At 53.8% G+C, this 14,270-nt stretch overlaps 1 protein-coding gene across 1 annotated transcript in view; it reads left to right on the forward strand.

Annotated features, from left to right (window-relative positions):
- Nucleotides 1–14,270, forward strand: part of LRIG1 (leucine rich repeats and immunoglobulin like domains 1) — a 120,525-nt gene that overhangs the window by 81,578 nt on the left and 24,677 nt on the right. The window contains exons 5-9 of the mRNA XM_068559133.1: nt 1,290–1,433; nt 2,969–3,112; nt 5,944–6,087; nt 9,045–9,188; nt 11,639–11,719. Coding sequence (XP_068415234.1) covers nt 1,290–1,433; nt 2,969–3,112; nt 5,944–6,087; nt 9,045–9,188; nt 11,639–11,719 — 657 coding nt within the window. The remainder of the gene's footprint in view (nt 1–1,289; nt 1,434–2,968; nt 3,113–5,943; nt 6,088–9,044; nt 9,189–11,638; nt 11,720–14,270) is intronic.

Here is a 14,270-nt window from a genome sequence, read left to right on the forward strand (position 1 = left end):
GGATGTTGTACTTTGGCAGATGCTGACCGGTATATCTTCATCACACAGACTCTTCTTCTTTAATCTAGAGTGTTAAGAACAAACAGTCCAGTTCCGTTTGCACAGAATCCTCACGTGCCCTGTCCTGGGCCGCTGCCTGATGGAGGCGAAGCATGCCTTCTTCCATTCTGTTCTCTAATGTAGAAAATTCTCGCTGGTCTTTTTCTTTTTTGCTTAAGCCACGAAAAGCACCATTGGTCTAGGGAAGGTAGGAGGAAAAGTGTTGGGGATAACTTCTCATAGGAAAGACCAAACTGCTTCCCCCTTTTCTCTCCTTTTTTCCCCTTACTTGATGTAATTTACATACAACAGAATGCACAGACCTTAGCTGCCCCGTGCATTGCGTTTTGAGGGAAGGTGCCCCTTACACATGTAATCCTGTAGGTGGACGTCTCATGCAACTATTGCTTGTTTTTTTAAAGGGATTCCATGCGGACCCCTTAAAAAAATTTTTTTTTCATTGAGATACAGTTGATTTTATAGTATTATATAAGTTTCAGGTGTACAGCCTAGTGATTCAGAATTTTTATAGATTATAGTCCATTTATAGTTGTTATAAACTATTGGGTATATTCTGTGATGTACAGTATATCCTTGCAGCTTATTTATTTTGTTCCTAGTAGTTTGTACCTCTTAATCCCCTACCTCTGTCTTGCCCCTCTCCCCTCCCCTCTCCCCATTGGTAACCACTCATGCAGATCTCTCTAACTAGAATGTTTCTTTGACACATTTAAAATTATTAAAATGGTTTATGCGCATTTACACGTCATACAATGAGACCCACTTCAAAATTAAGGGCTGGTTTCTCCAAATTATGACATCCACTCTGACCTTGCTTCGCAGTGGACTTTCTGCTGCCTGAGGCTCTTCTCACCGACCTTGAACCCTAACCCTTGGGTAGTGGGTGCGAGGAGGGGCTCCTGCAGCGGCCCGGCTGGGGTGCGAGGATGGCTGGGGTGGAGGTAACTGACTTCCCTCCCACCCTCCTGGGGTAAACCCCTCTGGCCACAAGCAGAGCGAGCTCTGGGCTCAAACAAGGCTCCTGTCGAGCCTGACAAGGATGATCCTGACACCTGAGGCTGGGGGTAGAGGTAGGCCTTGCAGCCTCGGGATGACAGGTGTCTCGTTGGAAACCCATCCTTCTGGGTGTGTTTTAGCTCGTTTTCCTAACTCAGGCAGGCCTGGTGTCTGTAACAGAATGAGGAAGGCCTCCTACTGACCACTGCATTTTCTCTTATGAATCATTCCAGCAACCTGGCGAGCAACCGGCTCAGCAGCCTGGAGTCGGGAGCATTTGATGGTCTGTCACGGTCGCTGCTAACGCTTCGGCTGAGCAAGAACAGGATCACCCAGCTTCCTGTGAAGGCATTCAAGTTACCCCGGCTGACACAACTGTGAGTGCAGAGCCCTGCACTTTAATTAAGCTTAGCCACGCTGCATGGAGGCCAAATGTCCCCCAGCACCTCGATCCAAATGCACCCCCTTCCCCGCTGCCCCCCGGTCAGGCTCTGCATCAACTACCGGGGATGCGGAGCCTAATGAACGCAAATTAGAAGCTGGGTCTGGTGCCTGCGGGCCGCCCCAGGTTGCCGAGAGAAGATCCACCGAGGACGTACATACATGTCTGTCCTCGTCGGCACTTTCCAAAATGCAGTGAGGAATCCTGCTGCCTGGCTGATCCTGGCTAATGCTTAGACTGTGGGCATGTTACGTTATTTATCTCCGAGGTTTTTGTGTTTTTTTAAGGCACCCAGATAATCTGTGCTGTGGACATTACAGAGTCCGGCACTGCTTGGGCAGTTTGAGAGGAAGTCAGTGTAGCCAGAGGTAGGAAGCAGGAGATGGGTCACCATCTTCATCTCCTTAATCTCATAAGGTAGTTAATTGATTTTTTTTTTTTTTAAATGAAAGGGTGTAATTGTTTACTTTTTTGACCAGCACGGCTGAGTGCCCTCCTAGAATGGCCCAGGTTTTGGAGTCAAGAGAACCTCTCTCTCTTTACCAGAACCTGATGGACTGTTTGTTCCCCGGTTTCTTTTGTTTGCCCCCCGGTTTCTTTTGTTTGCCGGTGTCCTTTTTTTGTATCAGAAGAGTGTCACCTCAGGAAAACAAGCTGATAATGGATGTTTGGTTTAAGCAGAACAACACAGCTTTTCACGGCCAGGTGTGGCGGCAAGACGGGGTGTGCCCCACCCTGCTCACTGCTGTGCTCCCCCCGCTCCGACACCCCTGGGCGGTGGGGCCCGGCCGCGCCCTCTCCGGTGCTGGAGAAGCTCTCTGGATGCTCAGGACCGTATGTGGGTCATGAGACACTGCAGAAGTATTTGGGGAAATCCAAGGGCTTTCTGGTCAGGCTGTGTTCTCCCTTCCTTGAGTATTACCGATGGAGCCAGTTGACCCAGATTCCTGAAATCTTTTGGTTCACCGAGGCTTCATCACACGGGGGTTGGAAGCCCGTGTGTACGCTTCGCAGCGTGCCAGATGCCCGCTCCTGAGTGCAGTCACTTCTCTCCATCAGTAGAGGCCTGAATAGTGCCTCGGTGGGAAATGTCGTCGCCGTTTGATACCCAGTGGTTAGATTTTTCCTGGGTTGAGGCATCTGGTGTGGGTTTCTGCTGCTGGGTTAAGAGACAGCTCACCTAAGACGTTCACCTCCTGAGTCATACCCCCTCCTCACCGCAGAGTCATGGGTGCTTGGGGAGGAAATGGGAGCACTCGCTCATTCGGGGGTGTGGTGGGACCGGCTTCTGGGAGCTCTGGGCCCCCCTTTCCCCAGTTAGCAGTGGCCCGTCAGCGTCTGCATGCACGTGGGCGTGCACGTCTGTGGTACGTCTCGGCTTCCCAGGATTGTCTCTGGGGACCGCGTGGTGATGGTTGTAGGCGGGGCGTGGGTAGGGGACGCTCTGAACCGCTGGCTTCGTCTCTTTAGGGACCTCAATCGGAATCGGATTCGGCTCATCGAGGGCCTGACGTTCCAAGGGCTCGACAGTTTGGAGGTGCTGAGACTCCAGCGAAACAACATCAGCAAGCTGACGGACGGCGCCTTCTGGGGGCTGGCCAGGATGCAGGCGCTGTGAGTGCGGGCCAGGTGCCGGGATTCTTGCAGGCGCTGAGGGATCATTTAGGACCTCGGCCGGACCCAGCCCCTGCCCTTTGGGACTTCAGCTGGGCGCCACTCAGGGTCTTTGGGGACTTCGCCAAACCTCAGGGTGTTTTTCTTGCAGGTTAAGAAAATCTCTTGGGGGGAGTTTCATTGGATTCAGTGAAGTGAGTTGGTCCGTGAGGATGGAAGAGGGGGCTGTTTTGCTGGGGCTGCTTCGCCTCCCCGTTTCCCCTCCCCTTGTTAACCCAACACAAGTTCATGTGCCCCACGCACAGTGAGGCCAAACAATACCAAAACGTCGGAGTTTGGAGCAGAGAAAGGTTTATTGCGGGGCCATGCAAGGAGACGGGTGGCTCGTGCCCCCAAAACCCCGAACTCCCCAGAGGGTTTCAGCAAAGCATTTTTAAAGGCCAGGTGAGGCAGGGGCGTGGCTGGTTGGTGCAGACTTCTTGGTGTAGGAATCCTTTGTTCCGATGTTCCTATAAACCTCCAACAAGACAAATGTTAGTCGCTGTTCTGCACCTTTTTACCTCTGTGTGAATAGAAAAGTGTTAACACCTTTGAAGGTCAGAGGCTTGAGAATGGTCTACCCTGTATATTTCACGCTACAGGCAAGATTCTTAACTGGAAGCAAAAGCAATAGAAGGCGAAGGTTAAAGTAAAAGAAACATCTAACATGGAGTCAGATTTGTTCTTCCCTATTAGACCCCCACCCTGCCGCCTTGGCGGACAGTGGGCTCCCTTCCCACATCCTCTCCTGTCTCCCACACGCCACAGGAAGTTCCCTCTCTCCTCACCTTGGGTTTGGCCGTCTTTCTTGATGTGCAGGTGGGCCAAAAATGTATAGTTCATCCTGAGAGATTTATTTATGTTCTGTGAACTAATCAAGCCACTCGCTGCAGATGTTCCACTTTTATCGAGGGAGCACTCGCTCCAGCCAGATGTGGACAATCACGGGGCTTGCCTGCCTGTGGAGGGATGGAAAAGCATCTGGAGAAGGGCAGACGAGGCAGTTACCAAGCTTCAGTTTTTCAACATTTACATTTATTTATTTTTAATCAAAAGAAACATATACCCATAGTTGAGCAAAATCAAATTGTAAAGAAAAGTAGTTGTTGCCCCCCACCAACCCCAGCTGCCATTCTCTCTTTCCCCCAGTTCCACCCCCATGAGGCAGTCACTTCTAATCATTCTCTTTTTGGGGTTTTCTATTTGTAGTTTTGCTGGTGGTTACTTCCAAGTTAATACACTTATACCACTATCTTGATGTGTCGCCGTGAGATTTCTTGCTTTATGGTCAATGATTTAACTTGCTCAGGACACCCCCATGCCCTTCCAATCTCTACAAGTTACATCACTCCGTTTATGCCTTTTATCAGTTACCTTTGCAACTGATACAGAAAAGAAAAACTCCAGGTCCAGTTCCGTTATCAGGAATCCGTCCTCATTATCAGGAGCATCTCTCGATATGCACACCATCACACACACACACGCGCGCGCGCGCACGCACGCACACGCGCGCGCGCACGCACGCACACGCGCACACACGCACGTGCACACACGCACACACACTTTGTAAAATGACATCCTTAGCACTGCTGTTTTGCTTCTCCCTCTCTTTGTTGTTCACCTTTGCGTGGCTCTGCCTCTGTTTTTACATAGTCGAGGACCCTTTTCCTTTACATTCTTAAAACTGTCATTTTGGACTTTGGAACCCAGGTGGTCATGAGCTGGGAGGGCCGGGAGTCAGAATTCTCAGAACAACATGGAGTCCTTAGCATGTGACATTTGGGTTTTACGTTGAACAAATTCATACCAATTGGGGGGTGAAGAAAGAGTTGCCTTAGAGGTTATTTATAAATTAAGGGCTGGCCTTTTGAGCAGAGGCAGAAAAAGGACGATGGATAAAAGTGAAACCTGGTTGCCTGAAGCCCTTGTACTACTGAGCGTGGAGCAGCATTTGAAGTAGTAGCTGCCGTTCAAGAGGCCAGTCCTGTGGCGCGGAGTTGTCTGTGGCCGGGCTGTGCGGCGTCGGGAAGCAGGATGGTAGAAACGTCCCTGCTTAATTTAGCAGGAGCTCAGTTCTCAGCACGATGCTGAGTTGCTGACCTGCGTTCTCTTCCTTCTCAGCACAGCCCTATGGAGTCGATACTTCTCGGGTATCTCCACTTTTTGGTTGTTCAGGCTCCTTCAGTCAGCCAGGTGGCAAAATTGAGAATTAAATCCCAGTAGTTTGACCCCAGAGCTCAAACCGTGTTTCGTGGTGCAGTGGTCCAGAGCCCAGGCTTGGTTAGCGAGGCCCGGGTTTGAATTCTGGCCCCTCACTACTGGCTGAGCTGGGAATGAGCGTTAGACAGGTTACCTAGCTTCTCCCAGCCTCAGTCTCCTCATCTGCAAGATGGGGATGATGATGAGCGCTTCCTCCTCATCTCTCTCCTGTCTCTTCCTGGAGGGGGCTTTGCCTTCTGCTCGGAGCTCCTCTGCCCATGTGTGTGCTGGTTTGCTTGTACTCGGCTGATAAGGTTGCTTCTAGGAGCTTCCCCTTGGCCTCTGAGCTCTCTCAGTCGGCCTGGGTCCTCACCGCCATCTGCATTGCTTTGCCTGTCTTCTCCTGCCCCCCAGACAGGTGTGCACACACACGTACACACACACGTAGGTGCACACACCCCCCTTACCAGTCTCTGCAGCAGTGCTGTCGGATCCTGGCTGATGCCGGGGAGCCACCCCTTCGCCGTGGGTTGGGTGGGTGCGTGAGCCCCCGGGGGTCCACGCTCACCCCGCGCACGTGGCCGTCATTGCAGGCACCTGGAGTACAACAGCCTGGCGGAGGTGAACAGCGGCTCACTGTACGGCCTCACGGCCCTGCACCAGCTCCACCTCGGCAACAACTCCATCTCCCGGATCCACCGCGACGGCTGGAGCTTCTGCCAGAAGCTGCACGAGCTGTGAGTGTCCCGTTCTGGCTCCGCAGGTGTTTTGTGGACACGGCCCGGAGGTGACTCCTCCAGAGCCCGGGGAGCTCTGGGCCGCGCATCCCACGGCACGGCGGGCTTGGGGGTTCGGGGGCCTGTTGCGGAGGGAGGAAAGAGCCCCCAGCAGGCAGGCCCGGAACGGGACCCCGAGGCCCCGCGGATCGCAGTCACTGGGGCCTGACTCCCAGCTCATCTCTATTCTTCGCCCCACTTCACATTAGCAGGGGCTGCTGTCGAAGGGTGGCTGTTCTGAGAGCCTCTGTCTACGAATGGCTACACCACATAACACGTGCTTCTCTCACGAGAGGGGCTCCGGGCAGACTTCAGCGATACTGCGTGTTCGGTTCCAGACCACCTCAGTAAAGCAAGTCACACACTTTTTGGCTTCCCAGTGCATAGAAAAGTGTCTTTATGCTATACTGTAGTCTGTTAAGTGTGCAGCAGCATTATGTCTTAAAAAATGATGTACAGATCTTAATTAAAAAATACTTCACTGCTAGAAAATGCTATCCATCATCTGACTACACAGGGTTGCCAAAACCTTCAATTAGTTAAAAAAAAAAAAATGCAATATCTACAAAGCACAATATAGCAAAGCACACTAAAACGAGGTGTGCCCGTATTGGGGCTCAAACACAGAAAGGACAGTGAACCCGAGAGACGGCGACACACTGACCGTGGGAGAGTTTCTACGTGCATGTAGTTTCTGTCATGTGGTTTCTGTCGTCCTTCCCCTGACAAGTGGCCCAGGCACCTGGCTCCTTCCCCTCCCCAGCTTTGGGTCCCTTGGCCTGGTAGCGAGGCTCCCGTGCTGACGGGAATGTGTGCTTATACTTCACGTAAAGAGATTTCCCCCACGGGGCTCCAGGCTGGGACTGGGATCCCCTGAGCTGGCACCCAGGGTCCCTGACACCCGCAGTGACAGGCTCTCTCCTGGGTGGGGAGGGGCTGGGGCCTGGGCTATCCTGCCATGTCCTGGTGGGTCGTTGATCATGAAAGCAGCATTTCCTGGGACTTGGTGGACACAGTCATGTCCCTTTGTTTTAATCCCATGTCTAGAAGATTGGGGTTTTTGGAGGAAAACAAGTACCTCCTCGACATGGTTTTCATCTCAAGTTAATATGTTCAAGGTTGTTCAATTCTGGTGTAGTCCAATATGTTTCTTTATTTTTTTTTAAGAGAGTTTGGGTGGGTTTTCTTTTTTCTAGGCTTGACTGTAGGAGGAAACTCACCCACTGAAGTGAATGATCACAAGTGCCAAGCCTGTCTTTCTTGTCTGTCTCTTGCCCTCAGCAGGCAAACTTAAGGGGATGTTTAAACCTAGTGCTGAGTCTTGCAGCTAGTGTTTTTATCTATTTGCCCACATTTTCCCCCTCCCCCAGCCCCCTTCCTCCTTCCCCCACCCTCCCTTCCCCACCCACCCCACTCTGACCTGGAGTTTATATTTCAGTGAGTCCATCATTACCTAATGCAAAAATCAATAGTCCCACCTCTTTCCAGTGGCTGGCTTTCCTTGGAGAGAGAGAGAGAGAGAGAGAGAGAGAGAGTGAGAGAGTGAGAGAGAGAGAGAGACAGAGTGTGTGTGTGTGTGTGTGTGTGTGTGTGTGTGTGTGTGTGTGTGCGCGCGCGCGCTAACCCTTTGGGTTTAGCCTCCTGACCCTTGCAGGCAGTGCACCTGCACGGTATTCTCACGTGGAATGGGATGGCTTCTGAAAGACTCTTCCCTCAGGCCCTGACCCTGCTAGGGAACTCCCAGGACCCATGGTTTTCCGCTGTCAGGCCTGGGAGCCACAGGGAAGCAGGAGAGGTCTTCTCAGCCCCCGGAGCCCCTGTACTTGCAGAGGGTGTGTGCGCCCTGGTGCTGAGGCAGCGGTGAGGGGCACACTCCCTGTGCCCCCCCTCCGGCTGCCTTCTGTGCCCTTCCAAAGGGGCAGAGAAGGTCACGGGAGTGTCCCCTGACCAGCCTAGCATTTTGCCCGACATCCAGGTAACCTTGGAGCCAGATTTAGAGATGCTCTCCACGTGTGTGTCCCGCCCCTCCTTTCAACTAAATTCTTTAATTGCAGGTGAGGATGTAATTTTGATCTCCTGCCAGGTCTCTGCAACTGACAGGCACTATGACTTATTTTTCCAGGAGAGAAAAACTGTCACTCCCTGCTACCTTTAAAAACTTGCTAATCTTCTCCGAATTTATTTTCCTTCCTCCTGCCCCAGCCCAGAGATTCCATTTTTTGAGGATAGATGACTAATATGCTTAAGTACCCAACCCAGGGCTATGTCAGAGATGCAGAGACTGTGCTGGGAGGAAAGAAAGATTGATTCTGATGCTCAGGGAAGGTGTGTGACTGGGGATGTGTTCCTTACCTGCTTACGGTAGGGGGATCACACTAAGAGGCTGACTTGGGTGAGGGCAAGGTAGCCCGGATGGGAGACTCTGGTCCCCCGGGTGCTGCCCAGGTGAGGCCTGCAGTTCAGTGAGGAAGGCTTGTTCCAGGCAGTGGCTGGTGGTGCCCTCTGCTGGCCAATGTTGGCAGGCTGTCCGGCTCCCTTGCTCACTATGAGAACCCGCTGGCGTCCTGTCCAGAGTCTCAGGCCACAGCCGTGAGAGATCTGTCACGGCCTGAATCAGGACCAGCCATGGACACCAGGTGCACGCAGGGGTTGGAGCCTTGTGGTTCTTTGTCGTACGACCCTGTGCTGTGTAGTGCTCACAGTTTACAGACCTCCTTCCAGGAGTCCAATGTATGGGTATCAAGCCCTGGTGGGTTTCTAGCTGTGAGACCGTTTTGCCCTCGGGATCCTTGTGGGCGTATCCCTTCCCACTGGGACCTAGGTGACTGGCCGACCATGGCTGTACGTTCGGGAGAGGAGAGGGAGGGCGATGCCGTGCAACCTGACTGTGACGTTTGCTTTCCCCTCCCCTTCCTCAGGATTCTGTCCTTCAATAATCTGACCCGGCTGGACGAGGAGAGCCTGGCTGACCTGAGTAGCCTGAGCATCCTACGCCTCAGCCACAATTCCATCAGTCACATTGCGGAAGGCGCCTTCCGGGGACTCAAAAGCCTGCGTGTCTTGTACGTCTTTCCCCGTTGGGTTGGTGGGAGAGCAGAATAGAGCACACCAGCTGCTTCGCTGCATTCCCTTCTCATTGGTCTCGAGTCAGAATTAGATACAAAGCTGAGCTGTGATGTGTGCCAGAGTCTCAAAGTTTCATGTAATAAATCGAAAAAGAGCCAGTTGAGCAGAAAAGTGTCCCTCCTTCCCCCCGGCGTGGTGCCTAGAGTGATGACGACTCAAAAAAAACTGTCATCACCACGCACTGGTTCCTGCAGTGCGCTTGGCGGGACGTGGCGTCCGGCTGTGGGAAAGGTTCCCCAGGCTGCGCGCTGCCGCCCCCAGATAGCAGCCCTGGGGCCGTCTTTCCCTTCCTGAGCCTTCCCGCTGACTTCCATGTTTCAATCCTGAGGATTTTTATCTGAGCCAGGGCAATCCTGAGGCTCGTGTCTTGGGCTAGCATCTCAACTTCTTCAGCATATAGCCTGCATCCAGGACGCCCGTTTCCAGAAGAGGTGATGAGGGAATCCTGTGTCTCTCCCGGGGCCTTTTTAGGGTCATTTAACACAATGGAGATGACCATGTCATTTCCCTCTAAGTTCCCCGTGAGGTGGAGGGAGTTGCCAGAAGTTGCTGCAGGGTGCTTTTCTGGGACTTAAAATTTTCTGGGCTTTTCTGGGCTTTCGAGAACTTCCAGGCAACAGAACAACCAGCCATAAAGTGGGGGGGTGGGGTGGGAGCGGCGTCTGGATTTCAACAGGCAGTGGCCGTGGGGTCTGAGGCCTCCCTCCCAGCTGTGCCCCCTGCAGAAAGAGCGGCGTATTCCGGCATGACGGGGAGGAAGGCCTTTGCACTTGCGCTTGGCAGAGACGGCAGAGAAGGCTTTCATGCCAGGCCGTCGTGGAGGAGTGAGAAAGAGCCCGGACGCCAGGCTGTTCAAGCCGAGGTCAGCCTCGGAGCCATGGCCGTGCTGAATGACAAGGCCAGGACGTTCAGACTGAGGAGGCCAGAGAAATGAGAAAAACTTTGGCAGCCGGGGCTCGGAGCAGGGAGGCAGGCATACAGAGCAGCAGCCCCGGGTCCCGGGTGTTTCAGGACCAAGATAATGGGAGGAACCTGATGAAAGGGGGAGGCCCTTCCAGCCTCAGGATCTCGGCTCTGAGCTTCCGGTTGTAAAGTAAAGGTCAGGATGAGCATTTCACTCCAAGGTCCGAGCTCCCCTCCCCGCGGGCGCTTACGGGAGCCGAGCAGCACCCTTTCTGGTCCTGGCCCGCGTCTGCTGGGGCTCAGGAGGGGGAGGTGTGGCCGACCTCGTAGAAAGTTGGGGAGGGCCAACCCAGGGCAGCACGGTCGCCAGGTGGGGTGTCTTGCCCGGTGTGGTGACCTGCCCTTGGAAGCTGGGGGAGGAAGCTGAGTCATTGGCCTTGTGATTTGCGTTGCTGGCGGAGACTGGGCCGAAAAGTTGGCCTCGTCCTTTGGTCTTGGCAATTGGGTCACAAGTCTGACTCAGCACCCAGATGTCATCCCTGGCTGGGAGTCAGCACCTGTGCAGGCCCTGGGGGGAGACAGGGGCTCTGGGCGCCAAACCCACTGGGGAGGGCCCGGTGCCGGGGCCTCTTTCTTCCCTGTCCTTTCCTCCATGTGCCTTCTGCAGTTTCTCGGTCAAGTCCGGGAAAGGGACCCTGGTTGGGGTGAAAGCAGATGGGAACCTTAGGGAACCTTTCGGACTCATTCTCAGAGCAGTGGCCAGAGGTCCGCTCTTTGGGGGCAGAATCCAAAGCAGGCTTTCCCCTGTGCCGTCTACACCCCTTCCCCTGGGGCCTGGCGTTTGCCCACTGGGGAGCAGCACATGCAGCTGCGAAGCTGCCACTCCAAGGCCTGTGTCAGCTTTGTGGGGAGGCTGAGAAAGGCAGTTCTCGTGGCAGGGTGGCTCAGTGGTCACGCCCCTAATCTTTTTTTTTTTTAATGTGTTTTATTTATTTATTTATTTATTTATTTATTATTTTTGGCTACGTTGGGTCTTCATTGCTGCACGCGGGCTTTCTCTAGTTGGGGCGAGCAGGGGCTACTCTTCGTTGTGGTGCACGGGCTTCTCGTTGCAGTGGCTTCTCTTGTTGCAGAGCACGGGCTCTAGGTGCGCGGGCTTCAGTAGTTGTGGCACGTGGTCTCAGTAGTTGTGGCTCACGGGCCCTAGAGCGTAGCTTCAGCAGCTGTGGCGCACGGCCTTAGTTGCTCCGTGGCATGTGGGATCTTCCCGGACCAGGGCTCATACCCGTGTCCCCTGTATAGGCAGGCGGACTCTTAACCACTGCGCCACCAGGGAAGCCCACGCCTCTAATCTTAACTGGATGTTCCGTTTGGGCACCTAGAACTCACCGAGATGTTTCGAGCTTCAGAATGGCAGAATGGGTGTGAGTCTCTCTTCCTGCCACAGACTGAATGGTGAGCTTTCTGTCTGTCTCCTCCCCAGGGACCTGGACCACAACGAGATTTCGGGGACAATCGAGGACACCAGTGGTGCTTTCACAGGGCTTGACAGCCTCAGCAAGCTGTGAGTATCTGGGCGTTGGAAGATCCGTGGGGCTGGTGCATGGAGACGGCTCCACGGGCCCCTACACCCTTTGTTCTGCGCCCGCCCCTGGGAGCGTTGGCACATTTATTCTCTTTTGTTTGGGAAGGAAAGTCTGAATAGGGGGGCAGAAGACATCCCACCTTCTCCCTGACCCGCCACCTCATCGCTGCCCTGGGTGTTGGTTTCTTTGGGGCTAGAGAGCTGGTGTTTGGAGGCCCGTTGGGTCTTTTCTCCCGTTCAATTCTTGACTGATGTGAAAACAGCCAACTTTTTTGTTGTTCTTTGCTCAAAGGAGTCTTCCCCTCTTACTGAATTTCTAGAAATTCTAAACGTCTAAAGCTAAGTAACTCTTGATGGTTTTGAGTCTTCGGGCAGTCTTTTTGTTGTCAATCATAATCTTAAACGGAAACAATCATTACCATACAGTAGCTGTTTTTATTCAAGGTTTCCGGTGTTTGGGGTTTGTTTTTCTAAGCTCCTAGAATTTGTGAGGCGTGTGTGTGTGTGTGTGTGTCACATCTGACTGTCTCAGGAGGCCGGGCTGTGTTACGCATCCTTTCTGCTGTAGTTGAGAAAACAGAGGGGAAGGGATTTTGCCCAAGATCACACAGCCGGTGGGCGGCAGGGCTGGGACTCGCCTGTGTGGCCCCGAAGCCTTGTGCCTCCCCTCGTCCTACCCTCTTTCTGCATCTCCCCAGCACTCTCTACAGATGCCTCCCAAGGAACATACAGGCATGGGGCTGGGAGCTATTATCACTGTTCACTAGCTGCTGGGGGGGAGGGTTTGGAGGAGGACAAGACAGAAGACGGTCCCCGCTCCGTCTCCCCCAGCCTGTTGTGGTGACGGTGAGCCGAGCAGAGCACGAGGGTGAAGTAAATATTTTGAAAGCAGCAGTGGAGGGCGAGGCTCCGGGAAAGCCTGTGGTGGGAGGGTCTTTCTGTAGAGTTAACGTTTCTTAATTTGTTTTGAAAAGTGGGGTTTTTCACGCTTTTGATAGTCTGGGAGTTGTAAGTGTCAGCAGTTTTGGCTCTCTGAGGATTCGTTCTCTTCTTGAGGCTCCTGCGTTCTGATAGTGGGTCACAAATGCCTGTCAGCCTTCTTTTTCTCCCCTAAAAAAATGCTCCTTTCTCCCCCACCTCCTGGGCCCTTTACCCAGCAGGCTTGGGAAGAGCCAGGACAGCACGACGGGATGGGACAGAGGCCTGTCACTGACCAGAGGAGCCCCAAGCTCAGGATGCAGCTGCGGGGATGGCGGAGCCGGGGTGCTGGGCACCTGAGCAGCCACTGAACACAAGCCTTCTCTGCGGGGCCTGTCCCTGCGGTGGAACCTGGAGCCGGTTCTTGGGTGTCACGGCTTTCAGGAGGCTCTTCCCTGCCAGCTGGGGGCGGCGACCCTTGAGGGCACTAGGGCTTCCGGTTCTGCAAAAGCTGTCCGCTGTCCGTAGCCTAGAGCTGCCTTCCTAATCGCCTGCTGTCTGTTCCCCAGCATGTTCTCCTACTTTGACCCACTGGACTAGGGTGACAGTCCTGTGTAAAGTCCCAAGAAGGCAGCACGAGTGCCCGTAACCCTCGCTTGCACTGAGCTGCTTGACGTGGGTGTTTGGAAGCAGTGGGTTAACGGTGACCTGTAAAATACAGTGTCCAGTCTCCTCCCACCCAGCCCCACTCATCAGGATCTTGGGCCTGGAGGCTCTTGTATCCTTTTCCAAAAAAAGACGGAGAGATGCACACAACTGGGGGAAATCGGGACCATAACAATAGTTCCTTAATATGATTAAATATATGCGGTCATTTACTTAGGTGGCATGGTATTGTGGTTATATTGCAAAAGATAAAAAAAAGAATCCTCTTCTTAGATAAAAAAAGAAAACTATGTGATAGATATTCCCAGTGGTCCAGCCGGGGTTGGGAATGAGGAGTGGGCAGAGATGAACCAGGATTGGCACCATCAGATGATGGTCGTAGCTGTGTGGCGGGCACGTGGGGCTCACGACACCCTCCCGTCTGCCTACGAGGGTGTGTGAAATCTTCCGCATTAAAAGGGGAAAAGGAAGGCCCATGCTTTCCTGAGATCCGGATGCACAGCTCCGGTTAGAAAGCACTGTGAGCGCGCCACGGAGACCCTTCCTGCCTCGTGGGGTGTGCCGGGCCCTTGGGGACGCCGGGCTTCTGGTTCTGCATAAACCAGCCTGTGTGCAGCCTGGAGCCGCCTTCCTAACTGCTAACGGTGTTGAGTCAACGTTTGTTGAATGAAGGGGGGAGGAACCCGTGCTGCTTTGGTCTCCCCAGAGCGCAATGCCTGACGCTCTGCGGCGTGGCCGTGGCACCGAGAGGCCCTGTTTGAGCGGCCTGGTGGTGAGTCTGTTGGACCCATTAGAAATGGGGGGGGCTCACGCCAGCCGAGGAAGGCTGTCCATCTAGAGCCGCCGGCGGGCCCGGCCGTGGAAGCAGCTGAGGGGCAGAGGTCAGAGACCTCCCTCAGAAGGGAAGGTGGACACGCTGGCTGGCCTGCACTCCCTTAGCTGAGGA

The sequence above is a fragment of the Eschrichtius robustus genome, chromosome 12, assembly GCF_028021215.1.
Source record: "Eschrichtius robustus isolate mEscRob2 chromosome 12, mEscRob2.pri, whole genome shotgun sequence".
NCBI classification, from domain to species: Eukaryota; Metazoa; Chordata; class Mammalia; order Artiodactyla; family Eschrichtiidae; genus Eschrichtius; species Eschrichtius robustus.